General features: G+C 42.5%; 1 protein-coding gene across 1 annotated transcript in view; it reads right to left on the bottom strand.

Annotated features, from left to right (window-relative positions):
• The window catches only part of LOC114667126 (cholesterol 24-hydroxylase-like), a 103,470-nt gene extending 100,288 nt beyond the window's left edge, over window positions 1-3,182 (bottom strand). The window contains exon 1 of the mRNA XM_028822278.2: window positions 2,870-3,182. Coding sequence (XP_028678111.2) covers window positions 2,870-3,018 — 149 coding nt within the window. The 5' untranslated portion in view covers window positions 3,019-3,182. The remainder of the gene's footprint in view (window positions 1-2,869) is intronic.
• Between the last annotated feature and the right edge of the window lie 12,805 nt (window positions 3,183-15,987).

The following is a 15,987-nucleotide window of genomic DNA, read 5'->3' as shown; positions in this document are numbered from 1 at the left end:
CTCCGCCAGGGCTGCCCTTTGTCACCGATTCTGTTCATAACTTTTATGGACAGAATTTCTAGGCGCAGCCAGGGCGTTGAGGGGGTCCGGTTTGGTGGACTCAGGATTGGGTCACTGCTTTTTGCAGATGATGTTGTCCTGTTTGCTTCATCAGGCCGTGATCTTCAGCTCTCTCTGGATCGGTTCGCAGCCGAGTGTGAAGCGGCTGGGATGAGAATCAGCACCTCCAAATCCGAGACCATGGTCCTCAGCCGGAAAAGGGTGGAATGCCCTCTCAGGGTTGGTAGTGAGATCCTGCCTCAAGTGGAGGAGTTCAAGTATCTCGGGGTCTTGTTCACGAGTGAGGGAAGAATGGAGCGTGAGATCGACAGGCGGACTGGTGCGGCATCCGCAGTAATGCGGGCATTGCATCGGTCTGTCGTGGTGAAAAAGGAGCTAAGCCGCAAGGCGAAGCTCTCAATTTACCAGTCGATCTATGTTCCTACCCTCACCTATGGTCATGAGCTATGGGTAGTGACCGAAAGAACGAGATCGCGAATACAAGCGGCTGAAATGAGTTTCCTCCGCAGGGTGTCTAGGCTTTCCCTTAAAGATAGGGTGAGAAGCTCAGTCATCCGGGAGGGGCTCAGAGTAGAGCCGCTGCTCCTCCGCATCGAGAGGAGTCAGATGAGGTGGCTCGGGCATCTGATCAGGATGCCTCCTGGACGCCTCCCTGGTGAGGTGTTCCGGGCACGTCTAACCGGGAGGAGGCCCCAGGGAAGTCCCAGGACACTCTGGACGGACTATGTCTCTCGACTGGCCTGGGAACGCCTTGTAATCTTGCGAGTCCCAATATGCTGAATCTTTTTAATGAAGTCAGGATAAGTTTCTCTGTTTGGAATTTCAGCACAGACAAAACGATATACATCATCAGCATTTAACATTTTTTTTTTTTACAAAGCAAAAAAGTAAGTAGAGTTCTGCATTGGACTGCTGTCTGTAAAGTCGTGCTATTTTCCTCTCACAGTTCCAAAAGTACATGGGGTTACCAAGGTGATACCCCAGCTTTTGTGTAGGTTTTTGTACAAGGGCTGGACAGAACGTTTTTGACTCCTGGAGTAAATGTAGCTTTTTAAATAAGCAGACAGATAAATATATATACATTAACAAAGTAACCAATAAATGCATGTGCGGTAAACTCCGTTTTTGAAATTCTCAAGATTCTTTATTTGTCACATGCATAGTTATACAGGACAACACACAGTGAAATGCATCCTGATCCGCTTATCAAAAACTGTGCAAAGTTAGAAGAATATCAGTTAGATTAACAAAAAGTCATAGATTTAATGATAACAGTATAGTAGAACATAATAAATAAGTACAATTATGTGAATAAAGTAGAATTAAGTGTTAAGGTGCAATAGTGTAGTAATTATTGTGCAAAACCAAAGTTAGACTGGTGCATAGTTAAATAAGGCAGTTTGTTTGTTTGTGCTACTGCGATCTTTACTTACTTTTTTTTATATTTTCTAATTTTCCTACTTTCATATCCTTTAACTTTCTCCACATGTGTATAGCGCCGTTTCTTTTTTGTTTTTGCACCAAGCTAACATCATTATGGACCAAAATTTTTAAGTGCCTTTCAGACAGCCTTGGTGTCCCAATCCCTCCTAACCCATTAACAGCTGTGTTCGGTGTTCTTCCAGACGGACTTGAAGTGGAGAAGGACAAGCAAACGGTGATTGCATTCACTACACTTTTGGCACGCAGACTTATTTTGTTAAATTGGAAGAATCCTAATTCTCCTCTTATAAGTCAGTGGGAAACAGATGTTTTATATTATTTGAAATTGGACAAAATCAAATTCTCAGTTAGAGGATCTGTACAAAATTTTTTCAAAACCTGGCAGGATCTAATCAATATTATTTTAGAATAAGAGAAATAACTATTACCGCATTTAATTCCCTTCTCCATCTCTTATTTACATATATATTTATTTCTCCCTTTCTTTTGTTTATTGTTGCCTTATTAAAAACCCTAAGCAATTCTCTTTTAGCTAAGCTCTCCTTCTCAGGGGTGGGGTTTGATTTGTCTTCAATTTTGTTTGGTTATAAATTGATCTATTTGTATGGAATGATTACAATAAAAATTAATAAATAAATTAAAAAAAAAGAAGAAAACTGTCACATGGGTGGTTATGAACCATTCCAAAGCACACTGAATGTAAAATGGAGGCAAGTAATGTGCTTTTATCAACAAAAGCAGTTATTTCTATAGCACCTTTTTTTACAAAGGATGTAGCACAAAGTGCTTTATGAGATGTTAATGAAGCAGTTATATGCAAAGAAAAACAAATTAATATTAGATAAGAATAATAATGCATAAATAGTGGAGAAAAAATGAATAATGCACACTTACATCAGATAGATATATAAGTAAGAGAAACAGAATCCTTGAATGTAGAATTGTTTTATTAAGTTTCTAAATGGCAGTCAGTAGGCTTGAGTATTCAGAAATAATAATAATAAAACAACAGTTACGCTGCGTTCCAGGCCATAATGCTGTCGAGACTTCTGAATGTCCCGTCTTGAGGATTCAGACCTCTAAAAACGAGGACCAGTAATCATCTTGTCCACTTTGCATGTCTGAAAACTACAATCGCAATAACCTGCTTTAAGAAGAACACCTCGTTTAAAGTGTGCATTGACCACTAAACCCCCTCCCACCCCTTTGCCCCCGCTGGCTTACACTTTAAAACAGAAAATGGCAGTATGGGCAGAACTTTGGTGGTGACGTAAAATAAAGAGCTCTTGCTAAAGTTGAGAGAGTTTCTAAAGCAGACCCCAACTACACCGTGCACGAGGAGTCGCGTGACGTCCGGGGTGCTCACCTGTCTCGGGGGGGTCCCGGGATGTGGTCGAACTTGAAGTGAATGTATTTGACGTAAAGGCAGTAGAACCCGAAGGCGGCCAGGAGCAGGACGAGCAGCAGCAGGAGTCCAATGCCGGTATAATGGAGAGCAGTCTGCAAGAGGGCCATGATGGCGAGCTTTCGATTAGTCCGCTGTCTCCAGCCGTGTCGCTCAAGTTTATCGTCGTTTCAGCGGCAGAGCACGTAATGTAATAAAGGGGCACTGCCGATAACCGCCCATAAAGCGCTCATAAGTGAGCGCGCTGACAGAACGAGCTTAGACAAAAGAAACGCGCTGCAATGCACAGATAAACCAAAACCAAACGTGGGGCAAAGGTGAGTCGTTTTATATACAGGTGCTGGTCATCAAATTAGAATATCATGACAAAGTTGATTTATTTCAGTAATTCCATTCAAAAAGTGAAACTTGTACATTAGATTCATTCATTACACACAGACTGATGTATTTCAAATGTTTATTTCTTTTAATTTTGATGATTATAACTGACACCTAATGAAAGTCCCAAATTTATATCTCAGAAAATTAGAATATCAATTAAGACCAATGCAAAAAAAGGATTTTTAGAAATGTTGGCCAACTGAAAGGTATGAACATGAAAAGTATGAGCATGTACAGCACTCAATATTTAGTTGGGGCTCCTTTGGCCTGGATTACTGCAGCAATGCGGCGTGGCATGGAGTCGATCAGTCTGTGGCACTGCTCAGGTGTTAGGAGAGCCCATGTTGCTCTGATAGTGGCCTTCAGCTCTTCTGAATTGTTGGGTCTGGCGTACTGCATCTTCCTCTTCACAATACCCCATAGATTTTCTATGGGGTTAAGTTCAGGCGAGTTTGCTGGACAATCAAGAACAGGGATACCATGGTCCTTAAACCAGGTACTGGTAGCTTTGGCACTGTGTGCAGGTGCCAGGTCCTGTTGGAAAATTAAATCTGCATCTCCATAAAGTTCGTCAGCAGCAGGAAGCATGAAGTGCTCTAAAACTTCCTGGTAGACGGCTGCATTGACCTTGGACCTCAGAAAACACAATGGACCAACACCAGCAGATGACATGGCACCCCAAACCATCACTGACTGTGGAAACTTTACACTGGACCTCACGCAACGTGGATTCTGTGCCTCTCCTCTCTTCCTCCAGACTCTGGGACCTTGATTTCCAAAGGAAATGCAAAATTTACTTTCATCAGAGAACATAACTTTGGACCACTCAGCAGCAGTCCAAAGGTGAGACGCTTCTGATGCTGTCTCTTGTTCAAGAGTGGCTTGACACAAGGAATGCGACAGCTGAAACCCATGTCTTGCATACGTCTGTGCCTGGTGGTTCTTGAAGCACTGACTCCAGCTGCAGTCCACTCTTTGTGAATCTCCCCCATATTTTTGAATGGGTTTTGTTTCCCAATCCTCTCCAGGGTGCGGTTATCCCTATTGCTTGTACACTTTTTTCTACCACATCTTGTCCTTCCCTTCACCTCTCTATTAATGTGCTTGGACACAGAGCTCTGTGAACAGCCAGCCTCTTTAGCAATGACCTTTTGTGTCTCGCCCTCCTTGTGCAAGGTGTCAATGGTCGTCTTTTGGACAACTGTCAAGTCAGCAGTCTTGCCCATGATTGTGTAGCCTACAGAACTCGACTGAGAGACCATTTAAAGGCTTTTGAGTTAATTAGCTGATTAGAGTGCGGCACCAGGTGTCTTCAATATTGAACCTTTTCACAATATTCTAATTTTCCGAGATACTGAATTTGGGACTTTCATTAGTTGTCAGTTATAATCATCAACATTAAAAGAAATAAACATTTGAAATTCATCAGTCTGTGTGTAATGAATGAATCTAATATACAAGTTTCACTTTTTGAATGGAATTACTGAAATAAATCAACTTTGTCATGATATTCTAATTTTATGACCAGCATCTGTATGTGTTTATTTTCTTAATCGGGTCAAAGATCCTGCCCAAGGCCGACGGCTTTTTATAACTGCGCTTCCGTCAACCCTGCTGTCAGACTGTGCACTTCTGCGCAGATTTCTGCGACATACGGATTGAAGTTGGTATCAAAGAACGGTGTAGGGCTTTTATTAATAAAACTTCTAAATCCGAGACCTTGGCGACACATCCAGAGTCGTTTCCTGACTGAAGGTCACCTTGCGGCCCAGTCCTACATTAAGCGGGTTGGAAAATGGACGGCCGTTGCTGCCAGGGTGTGTCGTTCTGCCCAGCTTTACATTGGAAGGTAACAAACATCTCACTCTGCAAATATCAAAGAACAGCACGCACAGTTCATTTCGGGACATGATTACTTTAGAGGGTTGGTTTCTGCCTTGTACTTATCACATACTACCAGTGATAAGGTGCTTGCCAAACTCCCTGAATTAGTTAATGTGGCAGGGTGCACTCTTAACCATACTGGTCCTTTAATGGCATATTCCTGGGTTGTATGGTTCCCTGCAGAACCATTACTTGACAAATTAACATTTTATTTTGAGAAGAGTTATTTCAATATGAAATTAGTAGTTTTGGATTTGAAAAGGTTCCTAATATGTGGACAAAGCATACCATCAATGATTAATGTACTGTGTAGTTGGCTACCTAGCACACTACTAGACAGATCAAGAAATAAGGAACTAAGCCTTTTGCAAAATTCCTTTTAAAATCAGGAACCCATTGGTGTTTCACAAACCTGTTATCATCTATTAATGGTTATTAATGCAGCCTGTTACATGTTTTAATAAAAAATTCTGTCTGGAACCAATATGTGGATGCTTTTTTAAGAACTATTAATGGTTCCCCTATGGATTTCCTCTAAGGAACTGTTTTGGCAGCTTTACTTTTGAATGTGTGTTTGCATGTTCTCCTCCTGTTTGCAAGGGGTTTTTGGTGCTCCAGTTACCTCCCACAGCCCAAAGTTGTGGGTTAGATGGACTGGCATTACTAAATTGGCCCCTCGTGTGTTTGTGTATGTGTTTGTGTGTGTGTTTGTGTGTGTGTTTGCCCTGCGTTGGGCTGACCTGTTTTTTATTCCTGCCTTGTGCCTGATGCTTACTTTGTTAGCCTCCATCTTCCCCACAACTCTGCTATGGGTAAGCAGATTTAGAAAATGGATGGGTGGATGGATCTGTTCAAAGATGGACAGCTGGCAGTCAAAGTTGTTGCCTCGTTAAACCATTCTGCCCAGGAGTTTATGGTAAAATGTCTATAACTGGACACAACTGCTGTTGGAGGAAAACCTCTACACTTAACAGAGAACCCCATTGACTCAGGTCCCTGACACACCTTCCAGGACTCGTTTCTGCCTTATCAAGGACACGTTTCTGGGCATCACCACCACCATCCTGAGGTGGATCAAGGGGGTTCAGTAATGGATGGATACTTTCAGGGCCAGCGTATGGAGTGAGGTGATGAGGTGAATGCCTTTGGCCAAAGCAGCATTTTCATAAGAGTATTTTTGTTATATCATTGTGAGATAATAACTTAAATAAAAGAAAGTTAAGTGTGACCCGTAAACGTTACATATACTGCCATTTATATTTGTAAAAAATATTTTCTCATCACACTGTACCAGAACATCAAAAATGTGTATGTACAATTCAGTAATCTTCATCCTTAATTTTTCACTTATCATAAGTAACCACAAGAGGGCGGCAGAGAGCCCCAAACCACCGACACAGTAACGCAGAACAATGTTGTATAAATAAAATAATGGATATTTATTCCACAAAAGCACCTTTACACAATCTTCACACCAGTTATTACTCACAATACATAATGAATATTCTATATAAAGCAGTTCTTTACTGTTGCCTTCTTTCCTCCCAGCTCTGACTCATTTGATCTGAGGCAGCGGAGTCCTCTGAAGTCGGACCATAAAGCACTTCCAGGTCATAGAAAAAATAGCAAGGTTCTCCCCGTGACAGCGCCCTCTAGCGATACCCAGGGACCCCAACAGGGCTGCACTTCCAGATTCACTGCAGGTGTCCTAACAGGACTCCCACGTGAGGAGCACTGCCACCTATCGTATGGGGGATTGAACTGCTCTCAACTCCTGGCTATCACTAGTCCATCCATTAATGTACATGGGCTGGACACGAAGTCATTCATTTGTTCTGCCGGCCAATCGTCTGCATCGTTGCGCTGGTCTCCTGTCCGGGTATTGGCTTCTTCTCTTTTCTGGCCGGGATGCCCGCTCTCCTTCTTTACATATTAGTACAATGTTTGTTAAATGTCCGGTAAATTTAAATGAGCATGTTTAGTTAGAAAAGTGCAGGACAGTTTGAAATTGGTTAATTAGAGAAGCGTGCAGGATGAATGAAATCTCAGTTTCTTTTCCCATCAAATTATGCAATCTTAAAACTCAACAAAAGACATATTTGGGTTAAACTGAAGAAGTGAATAATATTGAATTGTTTTATTTGTAATGCCTATTTTTGTGTGTTTTATTGATTTTAAGCTAATCCTTTTAATTATTTTCACATTTTTCCCAAAAGTCATATTTTTTCTGTATTATTGTGCCTGTTGTTCCACAGACGTAGCGTATTATAGGAGTATTTTATTATGAACCCTGTAATACAACACATATTGTATGTGGATTAAGTGTATCGACTCATGCTTAGTAAGGATATATTTTGATATACAAAAATGTGCCTTATCTCAGGTGGCGTTATTGAATTAAACGCCGAGACCTGGATGCTTTCAATCAAAACTGTCTGGCAGTGCCATGCAAATGTGTATGGAAAATGTCTGCAACCTAAAGCAGAGACTGTCAAAGGGCAGCCCAGACATTTATGGCATTTTAGAACACTGCTGATCTGAGAGATCACTGCACCTTCCAGCTCCAGAATGGGTGTATGATTGATGGACTTGTGATGTGGTGGGAGAGTACTGAGCCAAAAGACTAACTACTCCTGTGATTATACTTAAAACAAGGTTGTCTCTAAACACATCGAAGCTAACTATGTAGCAGAGAGCCGTGATGAATCATCAGAAGAGTTACACAACCCAAACTGATATTCAGCAGTACCTTCCTTAGATCATTACACTCTCGAGAGTTTATATCTTTAGACAGACTTGCTTTTATACCTACAGTATTTAACCTCCAAAGTGCTCAACTTCACGTGTTAATTTTTATGCCATGTTTGGAACAAAATACATTCCAAAGTCGTGAAACGAACGGGGGGACCCAGTTTGAAGTGTGTTGACCATATCACCATAGTAATGTAACGCCTACTGTGTTAAGCACTAATAATAGGTTTGAGCCAAGGGAAAAGGCAAACAGAGTTTATTGGCGCAGGGACATTGAAGCAGAATCAAGTGTGAGACACGAATGAACACACAGGGCACATTTAACATTGCCACACACCCTCGTGCCTTTGGAATCCAAGCAGAGTACCTGGAAGGAATCCGCATGAATATACAAGGAGACCATGCACTTAACCATGGCACGAACAGACCCCTGATTCCTCGAGTTCTGAGGTAGCAGAACTGCTTGCTGGCAAAAGAGTAACTTGTGACGCCATTCTTGATGCTGAGTTGTTGGACTTCCGCAGGGAGCAGTTTAGTAAGAGCAACGGAGCACTGAGTGGTTGGTAGAATGTGGAATTATATAGCAACAATGATTTTAAAGTGAAAATAACGTGTCTCCTTCTTTGCTTTTTGTAAATGTTCTGTAGATATGAAGTGTTTTTCTTTTTCTTTTTAAGGAGATTTGTAGTAACAGAATACTCTCTGTAGTTTGTAAGCAGACAATGATGGTTGTGTTGACCAAGCCAAAGAATTTTGCCATTTCTGTTTTACAGACAAATAATGTCAATCATGCAGATAAAAATTAATAAAGAATTTAAAGTCTTATAAAATACATTAAGTACATTATGATTTATGATATGTTTTCAAGTAAGATGTTTTTAACCATATGTGATATATTTAGCAGGGAATGTGAGCAACAATAGAGCTTGGCAGGTTGTTCCAACAATTGGGAGATAATTAAGACAATGTCTACAAAACTGTGCCATTTTAATGTTTGTGTAGCACAAGTTATGATAATCTTATACATGCTTAATAAAATCAGAGGTCAGTCTGTCATGCAGACACTACATACAGAACAAATGAACCTTGTGGAAGATCAGCCCGGACAAAAACTGAGACGCAGACTCACAAGTCCCAAAAGCACACACTGTTTTGCTTTAAGGCTTTACAGCACCACACAATGCTCAGTCCTTTCCTTTTCTCTCTCTTTCTTCATTCTTCTTTTCTCTGTCCTCTGCCGCCTCCACTCCACTTCCACAAGCTCTGTCCTCCACCTTCCGACTCCAGCTCCCGCAATGGAGTGAGGCGGCCTCTTTTATAGTGCCCCTCCAGGAGCGCTCCAGGTGCTCCTTGACAATCGTCCATCAGCACTTCCTGGTGTGGCAGAAGTTCTGCATGGAAACCCGAAAGCACTCCCAGTGTCCCCGGATCTTCTTCTGGCAGCACTTCCTAGTGTGGCGGAAGTGCTGCCGTCCAAGGCTTCACAACAGTCCAGGCGCCCTCTGGTGGTGGCCACGGGCCCCAACAGGGTTGAGCTTCCAAGCTCCAATGCTGTGACCCTGATACAAACCAGGGGGACTGCCCTCTCTTGTCCCAAGGGAGTTACTGTCTCTCTCCCAGTCCTTCCATCCTCCAGGTGCCCCACCACGACCTGCAGACTTGAATCCAGCCTGCTGGAGCTATGAGGCAGCAGTAGTAACCACACCATCCCCCTCATTGTTTAAATGTTTTTTTGGTTTTTTTTGCAAACAGGGTTAAATAGTGAATTTTTCTAATTGTGAATGAAGTCCTTCAGCTGATTTGGCCGCAGAGTCATATTACTGGCTCAATACTCAGTGCCTATAAAAAGTATTGGAAGTTTTCTCATTATATCATCATATGACATTGAATCACAGTGGAGTTAATTTGGCTTTTTTTGACCCTGATCTACAGATAAAAGACTGATCGATGTCAGAATGAACACAGATCACTGCAAAGCAGTCTAAATTAATTAGAAACTAGGGGCTTTGCCCCCTTCTTGCTTCGCTCGCTAACCCCCCATTTTTGTTTTTGCGGATACACACTTTTAAGATTTTTTTTTCTTTGAATTGTTGCTATTTCATTAGTTTCACTTTTATTTCAGAACTTCGGTAAAAACAATATTTGGAACCTTTTGAGTCCCATTGTGCTGAATCTTTTTAAAGAGGTCAGTGAGACATGTGTTTAATGAATTTGTACCCTAATTCAGGATAAGTTTCTCTGTTTGGAATTTCAGCACAGACAAAACGATTGACATCATCAGCAGTTAATCATTTTTTTTGCAAAGTAACCAATAAATGCATGTGAGGTAAAACACGTTTTTGAAATTCTCTTGACTTAAACTTCAAAGCCTTACAATATTTACATACGTCTGACATATCGCCTGTGTCCATATATTCAATCTCTAGTCACCTTTTCGTTATTTCTCAGAGTACTAATTTCTCTTTCTTTGCGCTAATGCGATATTTACTTTCTTTGTTTTGACACTGTCATTTTTTTCTGCTTTCATATTCTGTACCTTGCTCTGCATGTGTTTCGTGCCTATGTTTTGAGGCTTTTGAATTCCAGTTTTCATTATCTCTAACCTGCTGTGCATGTGTATAGCGCCAACGTCCGTATTGGACGTGCTTTTTTTTCAATTCCACTTGTTCCGGGCTGATATAGTAATTTTTTATCCTTATTTTCTGAATTTGCACCTAGATTACTCTTTTTCTTTTTTGTCTCTCCAACACTTTTGAGTATCTTTTCTCTATGCTGCTTTCTTCTTCGCTTAGTTGTCTACGTTTCATCTATAACGTATTGTCCTTATACACTTTATATGCGCTGAGAGCCCTGGATCTGTGTGTGCTCAAAGCCAAAACACGACTGAGTGTGTTGCTGGCTGCCCCTGCTCTTATTTATTTGTAAGTAGGGCGTGTCTTGCAAGAATCTCATGTTCTACGTCATCGCGAGACAGTCCTGGGTCAATCTCTTGGCACAAAATCCCATGTTTAAGGTCCCCGCGAGACGCTCCGTGGCCAATCTCTCTAGTCTCACAGGTCTTTTAAGTGTCTTCCATGATCTTAACATGAAGATCACGTCTCGACGCCCTACTGTTTCTCTGCAGGATTTTTTTTATAATAGAGAGATATAAAAGGCAAACTAATTGATCATGTAAGTATTAATGACTTAATAGGGCTCACCAGAGTCATCACTGGTGCTGCCAGTTTAGTTAATTGTTGTCAAGCTGTTTTAATTGACTGTAGTATAAATGCACTTCTGTACATAGAAGGTCTACCTTGTGATGAGTCGGTATGGTGGCCTAATCTACACAATCAAGAAAAGAAAAAAATACAACACTCCAGGTAACTTGGTGAAAAGGTGATGGAAAAGGACAAGTCAGAGAATGGAGACAAGGACATATCCAAGTCACTGAAGATCCCTTGGAGTTAGGGTTAATTCCAGCTTTAAGAAATGGAAAGAGTATGGCACAGCTGTTTATCTGCAAGAGCAGGCTGTCCCCAAACACTGAGTCACCATGCAAGAAGAAGACTAGCGAGGGAGGCCATCAAGAGAACTCTGAGAACACGGAAGGAGTTACAAGCTGCTGTGCTTTGAGAGTGGAGAGACTGTGCAGACAACAACTGTGCTTCACCAGTCACGTCGCTTTATGAGAGAAAGCCACTGTTTAAATAAAAAAAAAAAAAAGAACATGACACTTCAGCTAGAGTTTTCCAGAAGACACTCAAGAGATTCTGAGGTCAGCTGGAAGAACCTGCTATGGTCTGAAGAAACCAAAATTGAGCATTTGGCCATCAGACTAAACCACACATTATCAAAAACACACCATTCCTACCGAGACGCATGGTGGTGACAGCATCATGCTGTGGGGATGTTTCTCTGCAGCAGGCCCAGGAAGGCTTGTGAGGGCAAAATGAAGAGAAATCCTGAAGTTAAATGTAATGCAGTCTGCAGGAAACCAGCAACTTAAAATAAGCCTACGACAATTACATTTCCAATCATGTTTAGTTATTTTTAAAATGTTTCCTTTTCTTTTTCATAACTTCTTTAACACACTACTTCTCGAATGCAAAGCACCGGTATTTTGCTAGTTAATAATAAAATGTGAAAACTTCCAAGGAAGTAAATACTTCTTAGAGGCACTGAATCATTATTTCAAAAGGAGAAATATCTGTGGTATTTCAATGAATTCTTCTTCTTCTTCTGCTTCTTGTCATCAAATGTTACTGTTTCTGAGGTTCTGTAGTTTTCACCCCTGCTTGCTTTGTATAGTTTGAGTGAATCCAGTAGTTGTCTATAGTGGATCTAATCTCCGGCCTCACTTTTGGTTTTCACCTTGTGTGCACCTTTAAAGTGTTCACTTGACTACTCACGCTATTCTCTTCTCTTTTATAGTCCAAGTCTTCAGCGGGTGTTAGAATGACCAGTTTTATTTGTTTATTGTATGTTTATTTAGCACACTGACCTGTTGGTAAAGTTTTGAACCTTTTGATTGCTATGAATAATATCTTCAAAAAAATGAAGTCTCTTACTTTCTTTGTTTCTCGACTATCTGGATAAGTAGGAATGACACTTTAATTAGGATTTAGTACTGGATACCTTACAAATGTGTGATTTATCCACAGTCCTTAAAATTAATACAATAATAAAATATAATCCATATATTGTAAAAGGAGACACAATAGCATGAAAGAGTTAGGGATTTGCAGAAAAAGAAAAAGTACGCAAATGTCTTTTCAACCGCAAGTTCAGAACAGAACCAACTCAAAGATGGCCAAACGAGCCAGGGGTGTATCCAGGAGAGCGGACAATGGAAGTGACGTCACAGACAGAACGGCTATCAATCTTCCGTTTTGTAGAGGGAGGAAGAGAGAAGGCGTTAGCACATGGTGCCAACCCCTGGTTTGGCAGGTAACTATCATCACAAGGGCCCTTAAGCTCTTTCTTGCTCTCTTTCTCTCTCTATATAATGTCACAGGAGGCTGGGGGACAGACGTGGCGTATACGTCCCCCGGGCCATGAGGGGGCAACCACCCTGGATGTTGAGAGGACCACGGGAAAGGAGCAAGGAGGCTTAAGCTCATTGGGGCCCGTGGCCACTGCCAGGGGGCGCCCCAAGCCTCATGGAGCCCAGGAAACATTCACTTCCACCACACCTGGCAAGATGGAGGAAGATCCTTCCAGGGACGCCTGGAGTGTTTCTGGGTGCAAGGGCAGCACTTCCGCCACACCAGGAAGTGCTGACGGAAGAGTGTCATCAGGCACCTGGAGCACATCTGGGTGGGAATAAACGGGGCCGCCTCCCTACAATCAGGGAGCTGGAGTCGGGAGTGGGAGCAGGATGAAGCTCCCGTGAAGTGAGGACAGGTGGCCCACGGACAGGGAGAGAAAGGCCCGTGCTGGGAGTGATTGGTGCTGGGAGCACTGTGTGCGGTGCGGGACTGTGTTTCAGCAATAAAGGTGTGTTTTTTATAAAGAAGCGGTGTCTGTCTGGTGGGGTTCAGACCCGGGTCTCACAATATATATTTCAAGGAAACTGTTTCTAAATTTGCAAAGGTAACATCAAAAAACAAGCAGTTTTGAAATTCAACAATTTGTATTTTTATTGCTGTAAAGAACTTTAATCACATTATTAATATTATTATTTTCTTTTTAAAAGCAGTATTGCCTTTGTAAAATGAAACTATCAAGCAAGTAACCTATTTATCACTATGTTTTATTGCTATATTTGTTTTTAAACATTTTATAAAGGTTGCATGGGAGTTTGCCCAACCAGTCTACATGTGTTTTGTGGACTTGGAAAAGGCATTCGACCGTGTCCCTCGGGGAATCCTGTGGGGGGTACTCCGAGAGTATGGGGTACCGGCCCCCCTGATAAGGGCTGTTCAGTCCCTGTACGATCGGTGCCAGAGCTTGGTCCGCATTGCCGGCAGTAAGTCGAACCCGTTTCCAGTGAGAGTTGGACTCCGCCAGGGCTGCCCTTTGTCACCGATTCTGTTCATAACTTTTATGGACAGAATTTCTAGGCGCAGCCAGGGTGTTGAGGGGGTCCGGTTTGGTGGGCTCAGGATTGGGTCACTGCTTTTTGCAGATGATGTTGTCCTGTTTGCTTCATCAGGCCGTGATCTTCAGCTATCTCTGGATCGGTTCGCAGCCGAGTGTGAAGCGGCTGGAATGGGAATCAGCACCTCCAAATCCGAGACCATGGTCCTCAGCCGGAAAAGGGTGGAGTGCCCTCTCAGGGTTGGTAGCGAGATCCTGCCCCAAGTGGAGGAGTTCAAGTATCTTGGGGTCTTGTTCACGAGTGAGGGAAGAATGGAGCGTGAGATCGACAGGCGGATTGGTGCGGCATCCGCAGTGATGAGGGCGCTGCATCGGTCTGTCGTGGTGAAAAAGGAGCTGAGCTGCAAGGCGAAGCTCTCAATTTACCAGTCGATCTATGTTCCTACCCTCACCTATGGTCATGAGCTATGGGTAGTGACCAAAAGAACGAGATCGCGAATACAAGCGGCTGAAATGAGTTTCCTCCGCAGGGTGTCTGGGCTTTCCCTTAAAGATAGGGTGAGAAGCTCAGTCATCCGGGAGGGGCTCAGAGTAGAGCCGCTGCTCCTCCACATCGAGAGGAGTCAGATGAGGTGGCTCGGGCATCTGATCAGGATGCCCCCTGGACGCCTCCCTGGTGAGGTGTTCCGGGCACGTCTAACCGGGAGGAGGCCCCGGGGAAGACCTAGGACACACTGGAGGGACTATGTCTCTCGGTTGGCCTGGGAACGCCTTGGGATTCTTCCAGAAGAGCTAGAAGAAGTGGCCGGGGAGAGGGAAGTCTGGGCATCTCTGCTCAAGCTGCTGCCCCCGCGACCCGATCTCGGATAAGCGGAAGAGGATGGATGGATGGATGGATGGACATTTTATAAATTGAATATACTCAGTTCTAAAATCCAAACCTGCTTATCACTGGGAAGCTGGAGCCTATGCCAGCAAGCAAAGGGTCCAAGGCAGGAACAAACTCTGGACAGGGCACCAACCAATCACAGGGTGTGACAATTTAGCATTGCCAATCCACCTAAGCCACATATCTACGGGAGGACCTGGGACTCGAACCCCTGTCTCCTTATTGTAAGACAGCAGCACTACCACCACACCACTCCCAGTTCTAAAGTCAATATTACATTCATTTACCAAATATCTGTAGTAAACTAGTAGAAAGTAAGTAGTAAGGTAGTTTTGTTTGCCATAATTTACTGAGAATTATGAAATTCAGTCAAAAAAGTAAATATCTATAGTCAACATAAAACACATACATCAATATAAATATATAAATGTGTTTATAATCAATTCAAACTACCAGATTGTCATATATGTCTGGGGTGTCCAACTCTGGTTCTGGTGGGCCGCAGTGGCTACAGGTTTTTATTCTAAGCATCTTCTTAATTAGTGAGCTGTTTTTGCTGCTGATGAACTTGTCTTGCCTTTGTTTTAATTGACGTGACGCAGACCCCTTAGTTGTTTCTTTTTCTTTATTGAGCAGCCAAACAATAATGAGACACAAAACAAGCCGCCACATGACCAGCTAACCTGAAAATAAAGAAAGGTGAAGGTCACGTCATGTTGGTCTGCTCAGGTCACCAAAACATCTTGACGGTGGTCTTAGAAAAAAAACAGAAAATCAACAGTGTGCTGTGTCAGAAGGAGAGCAACAGCAAGTCCTGATATTCAATAACAGCTTTAATTAACAGCAATGATCAGCTTCTCATTAAGAAACTGGTTGGAGTGAAACTGGCCGGAGTTTGACGTTCCAATTTTGCTGGTCATCTGTTGGCTCGTTTCACATCTCATTTCTGTTTAGCTGCCATTTAATGAAGAAACGGATCAATTCAGAGGACTGAATCATTAAAAACAGGGCTATGAAAATGAAGGGAAAAGGAGTGAATTAGCAGTGAAAACTGCTCGCTGGTTAGGAAAAGAGTTAGAATGAAAACCTGCAGCCACTGCGGCCCACCAGGACCAGAGTTGGACACTCCAGACATATATGACAATCTGGTAGT

The sequence above is a fragment of the Erpetoichthys calabaricus genome, chromosome 16, assembly GCF_900747795.2.
Source record: "Erpetoichthys calabaricus chromosome 16, fErpCal1.3, whole genome shotgun sequence".
In the NCBI taxonomy this organism is placed as follows: Eukaryota; Metazoa; Chordata; class Cladistia; order Polypteriformes; family Polypteridae; genus Erpetoichthys; species Erpetoichthys calabaricus.
The sequence above is the reverse complement of the archived record's forward strand: the minus strand, read 5'-3'. Positions and strand labels throughout refer to the sequence as shown.